The 21,143-nt window shown below is 41.9% G+C and overlaps 2 protein-coding genes across 2 annotated transcripts in view; one reads left to right on the forward strand and one right to left on the reverse strand.

Annotated features, from left to right (window-relative positions):
• Positions 1–21,143, reverse strand: part of ampd2b (adenosine monophosphate deaminase 2b) — a 52,279-nt gene that overhangs the window by 28,633 nt on the left and 2,503 nt on the right. The window lies entirely within an intron of this gene.
• On the forward strand, positions 752–20,021 carry gnat2 (guanine nucleotide binding protein (G protein), alpha transducing activity polypeptide 2). Its single transcript, XM_056424205.1, has 9 exons — positions 752–858; positions 15,172–15,213; positions 16,063–16,204; positions 16,340–16,497; positions 16,631–16,759; positions 16,859–16,988; positions 17,080–17,233; positions 19,161–19,372; positions 19,680–20,021. The coding sequence occupies exons 1-8, from the start codon at positions 752–754 to the stop codon at positions 19,349–19,351; spliced, it is 1,053 nt and encodes a 350-aa protein (XP_056280180.1). The 3' UTR covers positions 19,352–19,372; positions 19,680–20,021.

A 21,143-nucleotide genomic window follows, 5' to 3' on the forward strand; every position in this document is an offset into this window, starting at 1 on the left:
CTATAAGGCGTTTAGGAGAGGTTAATGCCTCCCTGCTTCGTCCACGTGACTGACACTGAAGTCAAGAGTTCGACAGGAAATACACCATGAATCAAATGTATGCACACAATAATATATATTGATCCCAGTCAGACCTTTGCTGGTCTAAATGTTTCAAATTGGTTCCCCATACAAATATATGAGGCTCTATGGTGACAGGAAATGCAGTTCACATTGTTTTCCTGATGTGAACACACCGTAGCTGTAACAGTAATATATGGAGTTATTATATTGTCTACTTTCCTTATACACACCATATACTTTATAATAGTGACACACATTTCTGTATATGGATAAATCAAATCAATGACTGATGAGATAACTTACTGAGTTAATGTATGTGAGTTAGTTTATTTTTCTCTTTTTCTTGACATCATTCACTATTGCCCTTATTACGCTAATTGGATTGGCTGGCCAATCAGGAAGAGGCATCTTCTAAGTCCGGGGTTTAAGTAGAAGGAATTAAAGGGAGGATCTCTCCTGCACAGAGCTGCTGAATTGATTTGAACCTTGAGAGAGTCTCTCTGATCGCCGAATCGAGAGAGGCCAACAAAGCCAGGAAAGCTCAAGCACCTCCCTCCCAATCCGGCATCCGCTCGGAAATCGCCTTTCAGCTCGATTTGGGTTGCATCCAGATTCTCTGCTCTCCTGCTCACTGAGAACTGTCAAAATGTCCTACCTTGAGGAACTTGAGTTTGAGGAGGAAGAAAGCATGGGTGCTGGAGCAAGCGCCGAGGACAAAAAGTCCAAGGAGTTGGAAAAACAACTCCAAGAAGATGGTGATAAGGACTCTAAAACCGTCAAGCTTTTACTGCTTGGTAAGTGGACTTGCAAGTTTTCCTTTTTGTCCCCAACAGGGCGTGATGCCAAGTGCTCAGACTGAAGGATGTTCACTTCATTAGATTCAATACTTAACCAATACTTATCTAATGTTGAACTTTCTTTCTCTGCTTGAACACAATGTCCTGTCTCCAAGAAGAACAGGAGTCTTGCCGTCAGCAGCTGTAACTGATCAATTAGAAAAGGCACAGGTATCAGACATGACTACGTCGTGGGAAAGGTTTCAGGAGGAGATATTTTAGAGATTGTCAAATTCTTAATAATGTTTTCATAAATGAATGATAATTCACTTTCAGTTTATTGGCTCATGTGCTGCACATTCTTGGACGTGAGCCATCTAAGGCATGTTAAACTTTTCTGAGACAGCTGTTCACTGCTTAGTTAGATGTGAGATATGGTGGAGGATTGGTTTCTGGATTAAGCTCTACATTAGTTTATTGAAAAGAGGGGAGGGCTGTTTAATCTTGTGTACAACTAAGATGGATAGAGCAGGAGAAAGGAAGAGTCATATCAGAGAGATACGTTTGCAGGTTGAGCAGCTAATCACAACAAAATCAAACTAAAATAAAAAATAAATAACCTGCAGCGGCCTTAATTTGACGCCGGTCTCACACCACCACGATCAGCCAAGTCCAGAGATGGCAGAATATCTATGAAGGGGCCCCAGATTTTTCCAAAGGCTGCCTGCTTCCCTCTGACATTATATAATATCTTTTCAGGTGTGCAGTAGGACACAAGCTCATTAATCCAGTGTCTTATTGATGGTGATTTTTCGGATTTCCAGTTAATCAGAATACATTTTTTCACTGCAGTGCTCGCAAGTAAGATAAAGTATTTATTATAGTAGTTTGCATTGATAGAGCTTGTGTCCCCCAGAATCCATATCTTTGGGTCCTGTTCAATTTTAATTCCTATTATGCTTGAGGTTAATTCAGTGGCGCGTTTCCAAAGTTCTTCTATTAATGGGCAACTCCAGAGCATGTGTAGAAGATCACCGTTTGTCACTTTACATCTCTGACATCTGGGGGAAATGTTGCTGTCCATTTTATGTAACCTGTAAGGGGTGTAGTATGTCCTATGGAATATATTAAATTGAATTTGTCTGTGTTTTGTGGAGATTAATACCGTCTGTGCCTGTTCCAATAGGTGATACCAGTCTGCCTCCTCGTAGACACATCCTAGGTCTGTTTCCCATTTCCCTTTTGTAGATGTTTTATTTTTATCATAAACAGGTGACTTTCCGTTGATGATACCGTATATTGAAGATATTATTCCTTTTGTTGATCTGCATAATTTGTTACATATGGGGTTTCAAGGGGAGTTTCTTTTGGGATATCTGGTAATATTTCTTTAGATTTCTCCTTAACCCAGTCTCTAATTTGTAAGAAGTTGAAGAAACTATATTTGGGAAGGTTGAATTTATTATTTAGTTGTTGGAGGCTAGCAAATGTATCATTAATGTATAAGTCAGCAGCTGTTTTAATTCCTCTATCCCTCCATCCCCGCAACACTGACTCAGCTATGTGGTGTGAGAGGTTGGGATTACCCCACAGCGGTGCCCTTCGAAGAAAAGAAATATTTATATCCAGGAGTGAGTGAGATTCCTGCCAAGCAGCAAATGTGTTCAGTATTATTGAATTATTTGTGAGTGTGGCAAAAAAAAAATGTTTACCGATGAATGGTACGTCCTTTAACGGCATAGACTTCATCTCATGTTGTTCTATTGAGACCCATCTAACTTCACTGTTCTCTGCATGCAGCCAGATCCAGATTGGTCGGTACTGAGAGGCAAGATAATAATTTCTATAATTTGGTAGGTTAAGCCCTCCCCTTGAATATGGAGCCTGCAGAGAGATGAGTTTAACTCTGGGTTGTTTCCTTTGCCATATAAAAGGGTTATAATTGTGTTAAGCTCTTTGAAGAAACTCTTTGGAACATTTACAGAGAGACATTGAAATAGGTAAATAAACTTAGGTAAAACGTTCATTTTAATAGTATTAATTCTGCCTATGAGAGACAGAGGGAGATCCATCCATCTTTGAAGATTAAGTTTGGTTTGTTCCAATAATTTTATATAGTTATATTTAAATTAGTGCTGTGAAAAATAACGCGTTAACTCAGTTAATTCAATTACAGGTTTAACTAGTTTTTTTTTTTTTAACGCGCAGAATGAGCTTCCAATCCGTCTGTTGTTGGTGGTCGGGACGAAAAAAAAGTCACTTGCAAAATGAGCTTCCAATACACCACTTCAATCTGAACTCTGTCCGCTCTCATGCAGACGGTCTGTTCATCGGTAATGATCCTTCCGCAGGTTCACCTCCGGAAACCTTGTTACGACTTCTACTTCCTGTAGATCAGGGTCTCAACACGTCGATCGCGACCTGCCAGTCGATCGCGGCGTAGTGTCGGTAGATCGCATGACATTAAAAAGATTGGCCCGCCCCCTGACATGTTCTCTAGAGCACGTCTTTGTTCTTTTATTAAACTAAACGTCTGTTGTTGATCGTATCTCCACAGCAGCATGTCATTTCTGTCTCTTCGCGTTGCGTTAACACTTATCGATCTCCGTCTCGCGCACCACAGAGCTCCGTGCGCGCGCATCGGGACCGAGCAAAAAAAAAGTCACTTGTCAATCTGTCCACCTGTCCGGGCCGGTGAGGTTTCAGCTTTGCAGCGGTGTCCCCGCCGTCCCTTTCATCACGGCCCAGTTCATGAAGAAAACCCACACAGTCAGTTTGCCTCAGCAGCTGCTAGAGGAAGACTAGAGGCCTTTAGATTGTATCATGGTGGAGTTAATGGTTGACAAACAAGAGAAAAATGTTCTGTTTAACCCTCCTGTTACCTTTACATTTACTAACATATTTTACCCTCGGGGTCAATTTGACCCCAGTAATTAAAACCTCCAGAAAATTATTAGAATTAATATTGCTTCCCAAGTTTAAGTGTGAGGTACTTTATGTTTGTTTGTTGACTACCTAAATAGCCCTTTAAATATATAAAAAAGTTGATATTTCTTATATGTTTGACACAGTGAAAAACAGCCTGGTGTCAAATTGACCCCAAAGAACACCGACATTAAACATTGAATGGGGTCAAATTGACCCGAAAGGTAACAGGAGGGTTAAACATTCTGTTTAGGATGAAGATGTATTAATGTTCCAGATGGAAGAAAACTGCTAAATAACTGCTGAGTTGCAGCACCATTGTATAGAAGAATGTATACATGTATATATCCATCTTTTGTCATAAATCTCTATGTTCTCACAAAATATACCGAGAATATCGGTAATATGTGATTAATCATGATTAATCCACAAAAACCTGTGATTAACCCGATTAAAAATTGTAATCGTTTCACAGCCCTAATATATATATATATTACAGTATATATAGGTAGAGCTCAGAAAGACTCATTTTGGAAATGGAACAAGGAAGACGGGTTCGTGGAGGGAGAAGGGTGGCAGGGAGAGGGCGGATGCGTGGAGGAAGACAAAGAGCTGTTATTCCAGATGAAATAAGGGCTACACTTATAGACCATGTCGTGAACCATGGTCTCTCATTGAGAGAGGCAGGTTGAGGCTGCAACAAAAGTGTTTGGTCACCACCCACATGTCCAAATGTCTCTTTTGGAAGCCATGCGTGCCGGATGTGAGGACACGAGTCCAGAGGACTGCCAGGGATGGATCAGGCCCTCCAGAAGGTTCTTCCCCAGGTGGCAAGAGAGAACATGAGATGTGATGTTGATGACAACATGTGGCCTGATGCTAGAGAGAGGCAGGATTAGCCCCTCAATTATTTGTTCCAATTACAGTCTGTACTTTTAGTTTCTACCTTTTTTTTCTCATTACTGTAATTCCGTAAATTACTACAGACTATTGAAGCAAACTGCTAATTTTCATTTACCTTAAAGAATTGCTATGTTCTAAAAAATTTCATAAATCATGTGAAAGAATGTCACTCTTTTCTTTGAAGAAAATATTACTTTGTTTGAAGTCACTGAAATTGTTCAAACTGTAAAGATGAAAAGTTAGTATTTTCTGTATTGGTGTTTGATGCTAGTGTTTTTACTCTCAGTGTGTTCTGAGTGACAGTGTGTGTTATCTCAGTGTGTGTTACCTCAGTGTGTGTTACCTCAGTGAGGGCTGTGCAGAGTGTTTGGCTGCACTGAGCGTGTTTTGAGCCATGTGTTAAGAGTTGTGTTGCTTGGAATGAGTTTTGCAGGTGATGTGAACTGTTTAGCTCAGGTGACTGTTGGTAGTGCAGACTGTGTTTAGAGTTTTGCACATGTGACTCCAGTTGTGCCCGCTGTCGTTTAGCAAATGAAAAAAACTGTAATCAGTATTTAAGAATAAAACTTACTCTCTCTGTCATCAATTCCCCCCAAATGTGTTTGGATATCCGTCGGGGCATTTATTTGAGTTCTTGTGAGAATTTCGCCTAGACCTGCTCCGCGGCCCTCACAAGGCTTGTTTACTGACTGTTTACTGATGTTAGTTATGTCGAGAGAATAGAGAGAGTGAGAGATGTACAGGCAGGCATCTTCTTTGTGTTGTTTTATAAATGCTATTTAGACAATTTCGAAAGTATGTTGAATTTATGAATTCATTTTATAAATGTCACAAGAATTCACAGCTAGAAAATAGCAACTAAACTATGCTAGCTCTCGGTATCATGCTATCCATGTGCCACATTGTTTTCTGTGGTAGCCTATGTGTCTCTTTGTTTTGTCTGTTCCAGTTTTACAAAGATCAATCTTGTATGAGTAATTGCAGAGGCTGAAAAGAGTAAACGCAAGAAAAAACACTTGTAATAACTACTTACTAACCCAGAGTGAGGTCATGACGGGAAATATCAGACTTCCGTAAAAACGTTATAAAGCCTCAGTCTGATATTTCCCGGCATGACCTCACTCTCGGTTAGTAGTTAGTTATTACAAGTGTTGTTTTTCTGCTTACTCTTTTCAGCCAAGCGGGAGAGGTTAGTAAGTTGTTTATTATATGGCATTTTTTCGCTCCTATTGTTTTGTAAATAAAAACAAATTGTCATGTCATTTTGTTCAGCTCTCATGTCTCACGACACGATGTGTTTCAGGTGTTTCGTAACAACCAGTTACGTGCTCACTTCAAGTTGCAGTGAACAATAGAAAAATCATTTTGTCGATGGGTGCCCTTTTTTGGGTTTGAGCACCTGCCCCCCAAGATGTCTGAACACGTGCCTGGTTCTACATCACACGGCTAGTGCATATGGTCTTCGAGAACCAGGAGGAGAGGGAGAACAGCACATCAGATCCTCTGATGGAGGCCCCATCAGGTCTTGTGGTGCCCCCTGCAGGCTCCAGCTCTCCTCATGCTCCAGTCGTGTCTCCAGCTCTTCCTGAGCAGGCGGAGCTGGGAGCCCTGAAGGCGGACCGCAGAAACTCTGTCAGACGCATCGAGGTCGACGGCAGGACTGTGACCCGAGTCATCTCTCCGGTGTACCGCTCTCACAGCACTGAACTGAAAAATCGCTGGAGAGTGAGCGAATACCGGGGAGATGGACCTCTGTCGATTTAATAAGAGGTCTACTCAGAGTCGGGGCAGCAAGAGGAAGGACAGCAGCAGCTGCCCGTCTCCTCCAAAGAAACGCCTCCGAGTCTGACGGGACGGCTCGCAGGGATTCCTTGTCAAGGATCCTCCTGCTTGAGACATGTTGTGTCCTGAGCGACGCCCCAGGTAGCGTCTTGCACCTGGGGCCTGTCCACCTTTTTATCCAGAGACTTTTAGGTTTAGTCCTCATGGCCGGCCTGTGCGTGGGAGGCCCCAGGTAGCGTCTTGCACCGGGGCCTTTGTGGACTAAACCTTGTTGTCTGAGGAGTAAACATTTGGATATAGTTTGGTCATTATGGATTTAGCCCAGGTCAGCGTTTTTGGTGCGTCTGGCACCTTTCTTTATTTCTTGGAGCTGGCCTGTGGGTCCACTTGGTGAAACTAAAGGGAGCGACGGGGAACTCACTTCCTGAAACAACTCAAATGGAGTTATTGTCGCTGAGATGGAGCTTCAAATGTCTGCTCTGCTCTGAAACGACACCCAGAGTGAGCTGATTGGTAGGTAGTCCTTTACAGACGATGGAGGAGTGAGATGACCCGAATATTAGAAACACTTGAGAATATTAATGGTGTCCTCCTTATCATCTGTTTGTCTTGAGACAAAACGAGACGAGACGGCGTGAACTGTGAACTCTCTGGTCCAAGAAGATCGATGCAGGTTCATTTATTCATATTATGGTGAGAATCACGATGTGTATCAATATTTCTTCTGAATCCCTCGTTGCTGAAGTTATGAACTGATTTTCTCTGATCTGCCATTTGTCTTTCAGATACTGACGAGAAGACGAGACTGTCAACCACCTCATGGACACACAGGTTGTTGTTGGTTGTTGATGTTGTTTATTTAATGTTGTCTCCTCTCGTGTTCTTTGTTGTCTTTCAGAGAGGACAAGAAACGACATGAGGAGGAAACAAGAAAAAGTGGACAGAAGAGAAGAAGAAAGGAGACAGGATGCACTGTGAACCCTCATTTCAAAAGATAAATATACATTTATTGTTGTTCTCAAAATTCTTAATTTTTAAAAAGTCGTTTATGAACTATTATCTCTTCCTGTCTTGATTTTGTATTTTAGAGAGAGGTGAGCACACGACTCAGTGACTCATCTAAAGTGACATCACAGTGGTCAGCCAGTAGAATGGTGTTGTTAAAGGTTTCAGTGTGGACGTTTCCTCCACTGCAGCACATCTGAGAGATGAAGTGGCTTTCAAAAGGAAACGTCAGCATGAAGCGTCATGTGTTCTTTGTCTGACAGATTACTGTCCAGCATAAATCGTTGGAGGGCTCTTATTAATACAAACTACATTGTGACAGTTCCGTAGTTTGAGGCGTAAAAAAATCGACGTGAACATTTGAACCACAGCTACTAATACATTTTAATAGTTTTACTGCTTAAAGGAAGTCAGGTATTACAGGATACAGCAGTATGTTTTTAACATTTATTTGTATTATAACAAATTAAAAAAGACAATAAACAATCAGTTTCAAGCACAATCACTTGATATTTGTCGTATGTATTTGTCATAAGTATATGTTGGTGACCAAAAAACATTTACAGGTGAACACATTATGAACCCTGAGTTTGATGAATTGATTAAGAGTTCTGCTCAAAACACAACGGGAACCAAATACCGTCGGTTTAGATGGAGAATATCTGGAGAATGAATTCAACCATTCTTAGTCCGTGTGGCTCAGATTTGAACCAGGAAGGCGGTGTAACAGTGTGAGCAGGGCCATGACAGGAGGCCGGCTCGCCAGGCAGGCAGGAGGCATCAGATCAGCCGGGTCCATTGGACCCCATGAGACGTGAAGTCCCAAAGATTCAGAGGAGGAAGCAGAGTGAATAATATGTGATGGAGAGATGTAAATTCTTTATAAGTAGAGAGAGAAGAGTCACATTATATGTAAATAAACGAAATAATGAAAAGGTCAGCAAAGGTCCTGGTATAGTATGATGTTGCTCACTTGGACACATAGGACATCCAGGCGTGCTTGGGTTTAAGAACTGTTTTTACTGAAAGCACATATAAGTACATCACGATCAGTAGCGCAACTGCATGCTGCAGGCTGTTTTAGTCTATTACTAGCTAATAAAACGTAGTGTTTTCCCTTAAACATATACATAGAACATCTCTGCTTACACTACCAACTCACTACTTCATTCACCCGTGCGACGTTCTCACAGGTTACAGGTGGTCAGTCCACTGTTTCTCATTCACTAGCACGACTCGGTGACGCACTATATCCCCTTCGACACATCATAACATTACATTTGCGCAACTCCGACATACAGACATATTCACATATTTTGTATCTCAAAAAGTATTTTAAAAATATGAATACAGAAGGTCACCTTCACAGCTGTGCCAAAGAATGACAAATTGTAAAGTCCCAATTTTCTTTTAAACAAAATCATTCAGAATCCTCTGAAAGTAGGAATAGTGTTTTTTCCTTACATAAATGAAAAAAAATAAAGAGTATTTGTTATACTTTTTATCTTACACATTGTAGCAGACTCGTGACCTTTGATAAAGAAACTTGAGGTCAAGTTATGTTGCCAGCAGACATCAGGCTCTTTATTGTTGAAGCATTCGTTATTCTTTCCCTTTGTATTATCTAAATACAGACTTCTTAAAAACTACGAAAACAGATTAAAAAAATATATTTTGCAAACCATCAAACTCCAAATCATCAGCTCACATAATTCATACTTCATACAGAGAAATGCTGATGTCTTGTTTGTTGAACTGGTTTTATTTGACATTAAATCAGGCTATATAATTCACTGCATCGTCATTGAACAGCTCATCAGTATCAGACATAATACTACTCCAGACAAGTTAATCATCGTGATCATAACTATCAGTGTATAACTGTTAGGACTTGTTGAGTGCAACATACAGAGTCAAAAAAACTACCGAAGGCTGACGGAGGAAGAAGCCGTGAGCACAAGTGAGCGTCCTCCGTCCTGAACGCCAACAGTCCCAAAGAAACACCTCCCGCTTCCTCTTAACGCCACGCACCCAGGAAAAGTGTCAAACAAAGTACCCGAGCACGCCGACGTACACAGGGATTCTTTTGAAGCACTGAAACCACCACGCTTTGTTCATTCTCCTTCTTGATTTAACCAAATGCAACACGGCATCAGCCAGCTCAGAATAAAGAATACAGAAATGTCTCCTGGGTGCGTGGTGGAGGGTTTGGGGCTTCGTCTGGAACTCTGAGGGCCTCTTCAGCTCCCAGTCAGACCTCAGGGGGCGTGAGCACCGGGCCGGTCTCCAGCATCGATGCTCATTCAGGCAAAACGACAAGCAACCTCTTTATAAACTTCCACATTTCAGTACAGACAAAACATTATTATATGTATATGTGCCTGGGTATACAAGTCACCATGTAAAGATCTACTGTAGTTTATTCGTACCCGTCTATTGTCTTACAACTGAGAGTGGTCATCTAGAGCAGTGGTCGCCAACCCGTCGATCTCGGAGACGTTCCCTGTCGATCTCCAAAATAAAATGAAAATAAATTCAGAAACACATTGTTCCTTGTTTTCGAACATTTTCTGAAGTGTCTTCTGAAATGTTTTCTTTCTGACTGGAAGATTGACGTCAGAAAAGATCTCCGCCTGATTCATGAACGCCTGAAAACGGGTTCGCTTACACAGCCGTGTTGTCAGCTGTGCTCCCCGAAAGAGGGGAACGTACCACTACAGGTGGGGCGCAGGGGGAAATGCAGAAAGACCTTTATTGATAACTTCACATATTACAAGCTCAAAGTACACCGACATAAAACTAAGTCATCAATAAATAAATGTTGAAATGCCTGTACCTTCGTGTACATGTTTACGTTACGGCATTAACAGGTTACGCCTGCGCATGCGCGACAGCCGAGATTCTTGGCGACTTGCCAGGTCTTACCTCCGTGAGTTGGGCTTTTCTGCTGTTGTCCTTCAAAACAAAAGCTCAACATTGAGCTTTTTTTTCTTGTCTGATTGAGCAATCTGGTTTACTTGAAAGTGATTGCAATTGCATTTATTCTATTATTTGAAAAGGGACAGATGCAGGAGTCACAAATGGTGATTCTCATATTTATTATTATGAAAATTATTTAAATCTGAGGATGTCTGTAGAGCTGATGTGAACGTAATCACCAACGGTGTGAGTTCAGAACCAATCCCAGATGAGAAAACTTTCATCAATACCAATTTCCCCCCGAAAAACTCGTCAGTGTGGTTGAGAAAATCACCAAATCAAAGACCAGGAGCTGGATTACTGACAGACAGCTGACAGACTGCCTCAGACTGGCTGTCTGTGATTATGAACTAACTACAAGCTCACAGACAGAGTTCAGTCACAGCCATAACACTGACTGGAGTCACATGGCTTGATGGCCTTGTGATCACAGAGCTGAACTTCCATGAGTTGCATTGACTGATCATGTTGTCAGTGTTGTGTTGTAATTGGATTAGATTCAATTCATTGTCATTTCTAAAGTACAGGTACAGAGGCAACGAAATGTAAATAAATACAACATTTATATTGGTAGTTCATCCAGCTGCTCATTGCAAATGTGTTTTTTCTTGTTCATATTGTGTGCGGTTAACAAATATCTTACTTGTTATATTACACTTAAATTCTGTGTTCCTGGTCACATCAATTTGAACGCTGGACCAAAATGACAATTAGGCCAAATAAAAAGTCATAAGTCCAGTCTGGACAGTCGTTTTCTCTCAGTGCCTCAATAGGTAGATCTTGCCGTCATGAAGGCGGAGGTCAGGGATCTTGGGCTCAAAAAGGTTGGTGACCACTGATCTAGAGGTATTAGAAGAGTAACTATAAGCTTCTGGGGGAAATAATGAATACAAAAAGCCCTTCAAACATGCAGATAGGAATGCTGGATCAGAGTCACATTCGTCTCAATCTAGTTTCACAATATTTAGCGTGATGCTTTAAAATGCGAGGCCTCTGGATAATTTATCGATTATGCTTAATAACAACATAAATAAGACATACATATTGCTGGCTCCAGGCCAGATCAATTGACTTGATTTACAGAGTTTGAACATGGATTCCTTTCTATTTGAAGGCCTTTTTTTGGTGATGTTTTTAGCTTCTGATCCAAATATTGTTATCAGTTGGTTCACGCCCCTAAAACTGTCTCTTAAGTTTTAAGATTTGGGTCAAATTATCCGCCAAATTATCTTCTTTCATGAGAATGTTCCAAAGAGCTCTGCACCTCTTCGCCGCTGCATTAGCGTTCCGCACTGCACAGTTTGCAGCCACAGGCTCTGCTTTATCAAAACTCAAGATGCCCCCAGAAGTTAAAGAAACCAACACTAGAGTATTTACAAGGCACCCGAACTGTGTTCGAGAACTGTGGTCCATCCCTGTTAGGAGTGCCACGTGGGAGACGTTCATCATGAGTGTCACAGTTAAATATATGAAGCTGACATTGCTTCTATTGCTGCACACTTCCGAGCTCTTCCAGTGTTGTCGCACACAGCAAACACGACGAAAAAACGCTCTACGCCGGAATAATTTGCGACTACTCTCATCTCTACGACAGACGGAGGGGGGGGCAGCGTGCAGCAGTATGCTGGTGTGTCACATGATGGGGGGGGGTGGGGGCACCTGCCGTCTGGTCAGGAGATGACGATGAATGACATGAATCTGTGAGCATTGTGTGTCGGATCTACAAACATCTCAATGGCAGGAAACAGAGAGAAACGGGAGATCGACCCAGCCGCCTGCGTTTGGAATGACTCAAGACGCTTTGTTGGTCATGTTCATCACCGTCCTTCGTCGCCTGTCCACAGGCGTCGCTGCAGCCCTTTCCTCTGTGTCGCTCGGCCTTTCCGTTCCTCTGCATGAACATGATGGATGAGAATGTTCTGGCTCCAAAGTGGGTGACTTGTGCGGAGTCCATCTCACTCTTTCGGGGGTCTTATGTGGTGCACGTTTGACTGTTTTAAATACTGATGTCAATTTAAATGTACAAAGCCTTGATAACAGATATATAAATGTGTGTTAATATACTCAACATAAATATATTTAAATATATGTATATTAAATATATATAAATATATAAATATATTTAAATATATTTATGTGAATATACTATAAGTAAATATATACAGGCCCTTGCTGCCCACCACATTTATAAATAATATAATATATAGATAAAGAATTCTCCACTATAATCTTAAAAACATATACACAATTCCTTATATCAAGATTGTGATCTTTAACAATATCAGAAAAACAGAACATCTTACCCAGGATTAATTTTGTGAGCTCTATGCTACCCCTTTCTCCTCCTTCTGACTACTGGCATAAATTAGAGGCAGCAGTATCGAAATTCATTTGGAAAGGCAAGCGGCCACGACTTAAAAAGTCTACTCTACAGAGGAGAAAGGAGAATGGTGGTCTTTCAGTTCTCAACTTTAAACTTTATTTTTGGTCTTTTGTCTTAAGGCCTCTTCTTACATGGTTTGACCCAGATTCCTCAGTGTGTGGCGTGCTTTAGAAAGTGCTATGACAGAACCATGGTCACTTCATGACGTTCTTTTTGCCAATATCTCTCACAAACAGTGCCAGCTGCGCTTTGGCCCCATTGTCTCTCATCTTATCAAAACCTGGAGATTGGTTGAAACATATTGCCATGTACCATGCAATTGGCATACACTTTCTCCACTATTCAACAATAAAGCACTCGTGATTGGTGGGAGGCCTATAACAGCTCCGCATTGGGAACAGAGGGGGGTTCATTATCTAAAAGACATTTTTAACGAGACTGGCTTGTTATCTTTTACTGACTTACAAAATGCATTCAGTCTACCACGTTCCTCATTTTTCTTTTACCTTCAATTAAGATCAGCACTCAAGGCATATGGTGTCCCCTGGCAGAGAGCTTTGCCCATCCATCCTATCCGGAAATTATTTACAATGCAGGCAAAAACCAGCGGTATGGTATCTAAGCTCTATCAGTTTTTGGTGACACCTGGCCGCCTCAGCCTTCCTATTGAGAGGGTCTGGGAACGTGATTGCCCAGACTTGGTCACTGATTTTGACTGGCATGATGTATGGTCTAACATCTCAGAAGTATCACACAATCCAGACCATCAGCAAATTCACTACAATTTCATTTATAGGACGTATCTCACCCCTGTGAAAATGCATCACATGAAAATAATTACCAGTCCTTTATGCACTTTCTGCCCACTAAACACTCAAGGTACGTATCTTCACATGTTCTGGGATTGCTCCCCTGTTTGTCAGTTTTGGAACAATATTGCATCCAAGTTATCTGTCTTGATTAATGTTACTGTGCCTGTCACTCTCAGTGTTGGGCAAGATACTTTAATACTTTTACTCAAGTAGTATTCTCAGAGGTGACTTTTACTTTTACTTGAGTAATTTTCCCATCAAGTATCTTTACTTTTACTCAAGTATGACTTTTGGGTACTTTATACACCACTGGCTAACACACAGATCTGAGATGAAATTCAACACAACACTTTGTAGAATTTAGAAACCAGATCTTAAGGTTTTCTAAAAACTAAACAAACGTTTTACATTAACTATGTATGCTTCTACTTATAACATGAACACTGCAAAGACTTGAAAGCTTGGTCCACTGTTTATAAGTTGTATTTTTACCATAATGATGAGCTGCCGACGACCCCTGTTCCCTGGGACCCGTCGGTGGAAGGCCGACCCCAGATCCCCGGGCCCCGGCAGCGGCGCCAGCTACCCCGTCTCCGTCTCCATCCCGGCCGGCCCCAGCTCCCCGTCCCCCCGTCCCGGTCGACCCCAGAGCCCCCACGTCCTGAGCCCGGTGCCCCAGTACCCCCACGTCCTGAGCGCAGTCCCCCAGATCCCCCTCCTCCGCCCAAGCTCTCAGGGGGGGGGAGGGGGAGTAGGTTAGGCCGGATGGAGCCCCGGCCTAAATCTGGTGGTGGGGAGTGTGGCAGCTGGCTCTAATTTGGCCTCGGCTGCTGGTGATTTGCAATCAGTCAGCAGCCGAGGCCGCGCTCATAAAAGCTCTCAGTGGAGAGTGGAGGGAGAGAAGTGAGCAGAGGCGCATGTTTGGCGGTCTGCTCGGTGTGTGTTTGGAGAAATAAATATGTCATTGAGCGAAACCTCTCTGTGCCTGGCTGGTCCTTGGTGCTGGTGGGGGAAACCCACGGGTAGCGGTGTCGGTCCTGCTACAATCAATTATGGGAATTTTGCACTATTATTTTATACCTGTTTACATTTGACTCAGGAGAGGGAAAACATTTTTTTAAAGCAAACTTGTAAAGGCCGACTTTTGATTGATGGGGGTGGGGTACAGGGAGGGACAGACAACTATTTTAATACAAAAACAGTTATTTGTGAAACTGGTCATAATGGATTTTGGCATTGTCATGATATCTGAATAGATATATGTTACTTTTGGGTTTCTCCAGTATAAGTCTTTGCATTGTACAAAGCAAATGTTATTGAGTTCTGCTCCGATGTGATGAAGGCAGATATCTGCAAACTTCAGAAAATCATCCATAACCTATCCAAACAGAGAGATAGCACTTTCGTTTAAATGCACATAATTTGTGTCTATTCTGGCCAGACTGCTTCTTTAAATTGCAAAGCACAAAGCACATTCATGGCTGTGTATGGCTTACAGTGTGATCCGACTCAATATGTGTTGTTGCTAACCTTTTTATTGTCTTGCTGGTGAGTCAGGGAAAAGCACTATTGTAAAACAAATGAAGTAAGTAATAAAATAATTGATACAATTTGTTTTGATGTAATCCACGCCATGTCGATGACGATCAATAAAAGGGTTTTCAATCTCTTCAAGTTTCAAGTTTCAAGTTTTTATTGTCACATCCCCTTTTATACAAGTATAATCGGTTTGTGAAATTCTTATGTGCAAAACACCCGACAGCAGTAGCAGACTAAAAAAAGAATAAGAATGAGAATAAACTATACAATATCCACAAAAAAGAAGAAAGTATTAACAATATATATATATAAAACAATGTAATAGAATATACATCATGACAATATATATATATAAAACAATGTAATAAAATATACACTTTTTTGAGACAATATATATATATATATGTATATACATACAATATATATATACAATATATATATATATAAAACAATGTAATAAAATATACCTCGGTCAACCTCGGTCAGGCGCACAGCCAGCAAGCCAAAGCTCCGTCTGCTCTGACTGTTTTACTTGGAGTGGAGCCTTTAAACAAAAGGTCAATAGTCGGTAGTCGGATTTGTCAGCACTTGTTTTGTGCTGTGAGCTGAGCGAGTTCAGAAACACACCACAGGGTGGCGCTGTGAGTACAAGCTCCACTGGATGTCCACTAGGTTGTTTCTATAAGCAGGACTTTTAACCTGTGGAAATCCAAATTAATCATATACTTGCAAGATCTTAGTAGTTCTATTAAAATAAGGTTTCCACAATTACCTTTTCCATTTCATTTTTCGAACCGCGACATTTAATATATTAGGATATACAAACGACCAACCGGCTCAGCCGAGCAGATGATTCATGTTGCTCATGTTTGCTGGTGCTTTCATCTGTGTCCAGGATTCTGCATCAAGGTGATTACACAAAAGAGGAACAATTGGAGTTCAGAGCCGTCATCTTTGGCAACATCCTGCAGTCTACTCTGGCTATCATCAGAGGCATGGAGATATTGGGCATTGATTTTGGATCGTCCGGTACACAGGTCGCATATGACACTTAAAAGATGTACACCTGATTAACTTGCACCGTTATTCATTTTCACTGACATGAAATCGTCCTGTGAAGTAGTGAAAGTACCCTGCCGGTGCTGATGGATCTTTCTGCATTACAACCACAGGAGAATGCACAGAAGCTGCAGAACTTGTCTGACTCCATTGAAGAAGGCACAATGCCTGTTGAGCTGTCCGATGTCATCATGAAGTTGTGGAAAGACACCAGTGTGCAGGCCAGCTTCGACAGAGCTGCTGAGTGCCAACTCAACGACTCTGCTGGCTCGTGAGTTCATGTCTACTCCCGGTGTGAAGCAAGTAAAGCAGTTACATGCAAAACCAAAGAGGCAGCTGGCTTAACGTTGATTTCGTATATATCTGAGGCCTGATGGCTGTACCATTTGTTCTGCCATCCTCAGCTACCTCAATGAAATGGACCGAATCAGCAAGCCAGATTACCTCCCCACTGAGCAGGACGTGCTGAGATCTCGAGTCAAAACCACTGGTATCATTGAGGAACAGTTTTCCTGCAAAGAGTTGTACTTCAGGTGAGTCCCAACAGGGCCCTAAACACAAGTGTGTGACTCCACGGAGAGCACCGAGACAGCCGGGACTGACTTTGTTGTGACTGTCTGTGTGGGAAACAGGATGTTCGATGTGGGTGGCCAGAGGTCAGAGAGAAAGAAGTGGATCCATTGCTTCGAGGGTGTGACCTGCATCATCTTTTGCGGAGCTCTCAGTGCATACGACATGGTGCTGGTAGAGGACGATGAAGTGGTGAGTTGAGACACTTCTACCAGGTCGGCAAGCCAGAGACGACAAACACGTCGGCTAGTAAACTTGACCTGTTTGCTTTTTACCTTTTCAGAACCGCATGCACGAGTCCCTCCATCTATTCAACAGTATCTGCAACCACCGATTCTTTGCACTGACCTCCATCGTGCTTTTCCTCAACAAGAAGGATCTCTTTGAAGAGAAGATCAAGAAAGTCCATCTGAGTATCTGCTTCCCAGACTACAATGGTAAGCAGTGGCGGCTCCTGAAAAAATTCTCAGGGGGGGCAATTTTTTTGATAATGATTAACCCTCCCAAAACCACAGACCTTCAGACAGCTGTCTATGTGTAGCTTTCTCACAATGCCATCAAGTCATGTGACTCCAGTCAGTGTGACGGCTGTGACTGAACTCTGTCTGTGAGCTTGTAGTTAGTTCATAAGCAGACAGACAGTCTGAGGCCGTCTGTGAGCTGTCTGTCAGTAATCCAGCTCCTGGTCTTTGATTTGGTGATTTTTTTCAACAAGATTTAAATAATTATAATAATAATAAATATGAGATCCCCATTTGTGATTCCTGCATCTGTGCTTTTTCAAATAATAGAAGAAATACAATTGCAATCACTTTCAAGTAAACCAGATTGCGCCACCAGACAAGAAAAAGCTAAATGTTGAGCTTTTGTTTTGAAGGGCAACAGCAGAAAAGCCAAACTCACGGAGGTAAGACCTGGCAAGTCGCCAAGAATCTCGGCTGTCGCGTATGCGCAGGCACAACTTGTAAATACCGTAACGTAAACATTTACATTAAGGTACAGGCATTTCAACATTTATTTATTCATGACTTAGTTTTATGTCGGTGTACTTTGACCGTGTGTAATATGTGGAGTTGTCAATAAAGGTCTTTCTGCATTTCCCCTGCGCCTCACCTGTAGTCCTACGTTCCTCTTTCAGGAGCACAGCTGACAACACGGCTGTCAGAGAACCCGTTTACAGGCGTTCTTTAACATCAGGCGGAGATCTTTTCTGACGTCCATCTTCCAGTCAGGAAGAAAACGTTTCAGAAGACACCTCAGAAAATGTTCGAGAATGAGGAACAATGTGTTTCTGATTTTATTTTCATTTTATTTTGGAGAGCGACAGGGAACGTCTCCGAGGTCGACCGATCGACGTGTTGGCGACCGCTGCTCTAGGAGGTCCTACTTCTATTGTTGCCGATGTGTCTTCAATGTTACGCCGACCGAAAGGAGTCTCTTTCAAAGAAAGAATTGAATCGCTGCTGTTGCCCTGAGCACTGGCCGACTGAATATGCCTCTGTCGAAGATGTATGACGTACTGAGACGCTTTTACGTCGATTAATTATGACAAGACCTGGAGGGGCGAGTCCTCCCGGAAGCCATAGAGAATGCATTGAGAGCTCTGTTTTGTGAAAAAAATGGGTTTAACATTGGAGTCAATGGGAGAGATCTGGGGCGATTTTCATTTCGCCCAAAATCGCCCCAGAAGGGGCGGGGCCATTTGAAGCACGACTTTAGGCTGACTGAATGACTGTTACCTGATTGGACAATGACGTACAGAGGCAGAGCAGACGTCTAGTGGTAGAATGCGACTTTTTTCTTTTCTTTTTTTTTCTTTTCTTTTTTTTTCTTTTTTCTTTTCCCCCGAGGCAGTGCGTCACCCCAATCGCCCTTATGGACAAGCCGCACCTGATGGTAAGACTGAAACTGTTTCAATGGTTTGTGAGCTAAACTTCTGAAAACGGTGGCAGGATAAAGTTAGATGGAGCAGTGAGAATATCAGGTTCGATTATCAGGGAAATTGGGAGATTAAATCTGTCAGGCATGCAGCTGAGTGGATCACAGTCTGCTGCCAACAAGTCATCCCTCAGCTTTGATTGAGACCGTCACGGGAGAATGTTTGATAAACAAACCAATCGTTAATAATGACAAAGAAAGACTAAATTGAGAAAGTAAGGAATCTTGAGATTGTAACTGCAAACAGTGAGAGCCTCAGTGTTGCTCCTTCACTTAAATGATGTGACGCAAGCAATTATTTCAAACTTATGTCATGTCAGTTAAAATGTAGAGTGGTAATTTAAGGATCAGGGTCAGGTTTTGTTCTTTGTAAACAACACAACTCTTGAATCCGCTCCCATGTTCACGTCCTTCCTTTCTCTTGAGGCTGCAACTCGTACGAAGATGCCGGCAACTACATCAAGTCGCAGTTCTTGGAACTGAATATGAAGAAGGGCGTGAAAGAAATCTACTGCCACCTGACCTGTGCCACAGACACAAGGAACGTCGAGATTGTGTTCAACGCTGAGACAGACATCATCATCAAAGAAAACCTTAAAAGTTGCGGTCTCTTCTAAGCAGCTCAATGGTGAAAAGAGGTGCGCAGTGACCACATCACAGCCCTGCCAGGGACGAAGTTGAGACAGAATAATAGGGTCCAGATGAGGCAGGCCCCAGAGGATTTGATTTAACTCTCGTACATATCAGGCAATCATGTGTTGCCTAGCAACAACTTCTGACCATGACGTGAACCAACTCGAACCACAAAATTCAGCAACTATGCAAGCTAATGCTAGAGCAAATGATTTAAGGGGATTGCCACATGTGTGAGATTAATTTGTTGTCTTTCTCTTCTTTGCTTCCTTTCCTACCTTGACCCCTCACGTATTGGCATTAACTGAGAAGTGTCCCGTTGGAGCACAGAAGATCGTGTTACGGGTGTGTTCCATGCCAAGTCCCGGTCCTGGACTGCTGGTAGCGCACCACCATCTCCAATATAACATCCCTGCAACACAATGCACGCCCAGCTGGGTTGAAACAATCATCAAGTCACCGTATTGTTGTTGTGGACGTGCAGCTTTCTACAAGGTTCCCTAAAGTTCAGTATTTGTCTCACACCAGACGCTGCTGGTTTGAAGGTATGAAGATGAAGTAGTTGCTCATCCGATCCTCGTCGCTTCCTTTTGACTAACGCTACTGTGTTGTGAGTCCTATTTATCTTTAACACCAATCTCTGTAAAAAAAATATAAAACAATAAATTGGGGAGGGGGAATATTAATATTTTGAATAGCAACGTTCCAACTATGTTTTTGTTTCTGAGTACAGTAGTCTCTGTGGTCTTGATATTTAATTGTAAAAAGTTGCTGAGCAAATATCTCAGAGATTCCCACTGCTTGCAGTAAATCCAGATGACAAACTAAATTGTACTTGTATCTAATCTAAATAGTGTTAATAATGTATTCATTCATTTAACAAGTTCACGTGATGAATACATTTCAGAAGGTCAAACACGGTAGAGAAACTTTGTACATAAGAGTAGGTCATTCAATATATTTTGAAAGATAAATCTATAAGAGAGAGAGTGAAACACTAGAGCGACGATACTTTATTATGAAAAGGGAATGAAAATCTACTCAGTTTGTCCTTTCTTATGAAATTAGAGGCATGAAATAAAGATACATTAACAGCACTGTGTCCGTGTTTCTCTGCTGCAGAATCAAACTGTCAGTCACTGAATTATGTTTCTGTAATTAGAGAAACAAAGATGGCGACACGGACGGGACAATGCCGCTGTTGTACAAGTTCCCTGTTGGGAAATGGCAGCGTATAGAAGCTCCTAACAATAAACCTTCAGAGAGAAAAACAAATAAAAGCAGGAATTAATCTACACATTGAGATTTACTGGAAGATTGTGCTGAGACAGATTCATGAAATGTTGATAGCAAGCAAATACAAAACTGAGAGTGTGATCAGTGTGTGGATATTTGAGTGACCAGTAGAGATTATTTTTCTCCCACATTTATTGTTGCATGTTCTTAGTTTTGATATTTTCCTTCCAACTCCAGTGTGTGCATTGCGTAATCTGTTAGATCTGTAGAGCTTCTTCCCATTGTGGTTCATCTGTAGCAGCACAGTGACTGTTCTACTGCGGGCTTAATTAATCTTCTCCATCGTCTATACAAAAGTTTGGACCGTAGCGTTGCCAGCACATGCGTAAAAAAAAGGTGTGCTATTTCATTTCTAAGAGATTCGCCGGCCGTTTCCCCAAAAACGCGAAGAACTGCGAGAAATTGTTCCATTGACTTTAAGGGGGTTTTGAAAAATATTTTTGACACAAATTCTATAATTGTCCCTCTTCATACACAATT

This window comes from Pseudoliparis swirei, chromosome 9 (genome assembly GCF_029220125.1).
Source record: "Pseudoliparis swirei isolate HS2019 ecotype Mariana Trench chromosome 9, NWPU_hadal_v1, whole genome shotgun sequence".
Classification (NCBI taxonomy): Eukaryota; Metazoa; Chordata; class Actinopteri; order Perciformes; family Liparidae; genus Pseudoliparis; species Pseudoliparis swirei.

Bases quoted from the DNA above. Each gene is read 5' to 3' on its own strand.
- gnat2 (XM_056424205.1), top strand. From the start codon at position 752: ATGGGTGCTGGAGCAAGCGCCGAGGACAAAAAGTCCAAGGAGTTGGAA. The intron at 859-15,171 runs TAAGTGGACTTG...TTTTTATTGTCT, and splicing joins GTCAAGCTTTTACTGCTTGG to TGCTGGTGAGTCAGGGAAAA. The intron at 17,234-19,160 runs GTAAGCAGTGGC...CTTTCTCTTGAG, and splicing joins CTGCTTCCCAGACTACAATG to GCTGCAACTCGTACGAAGAT.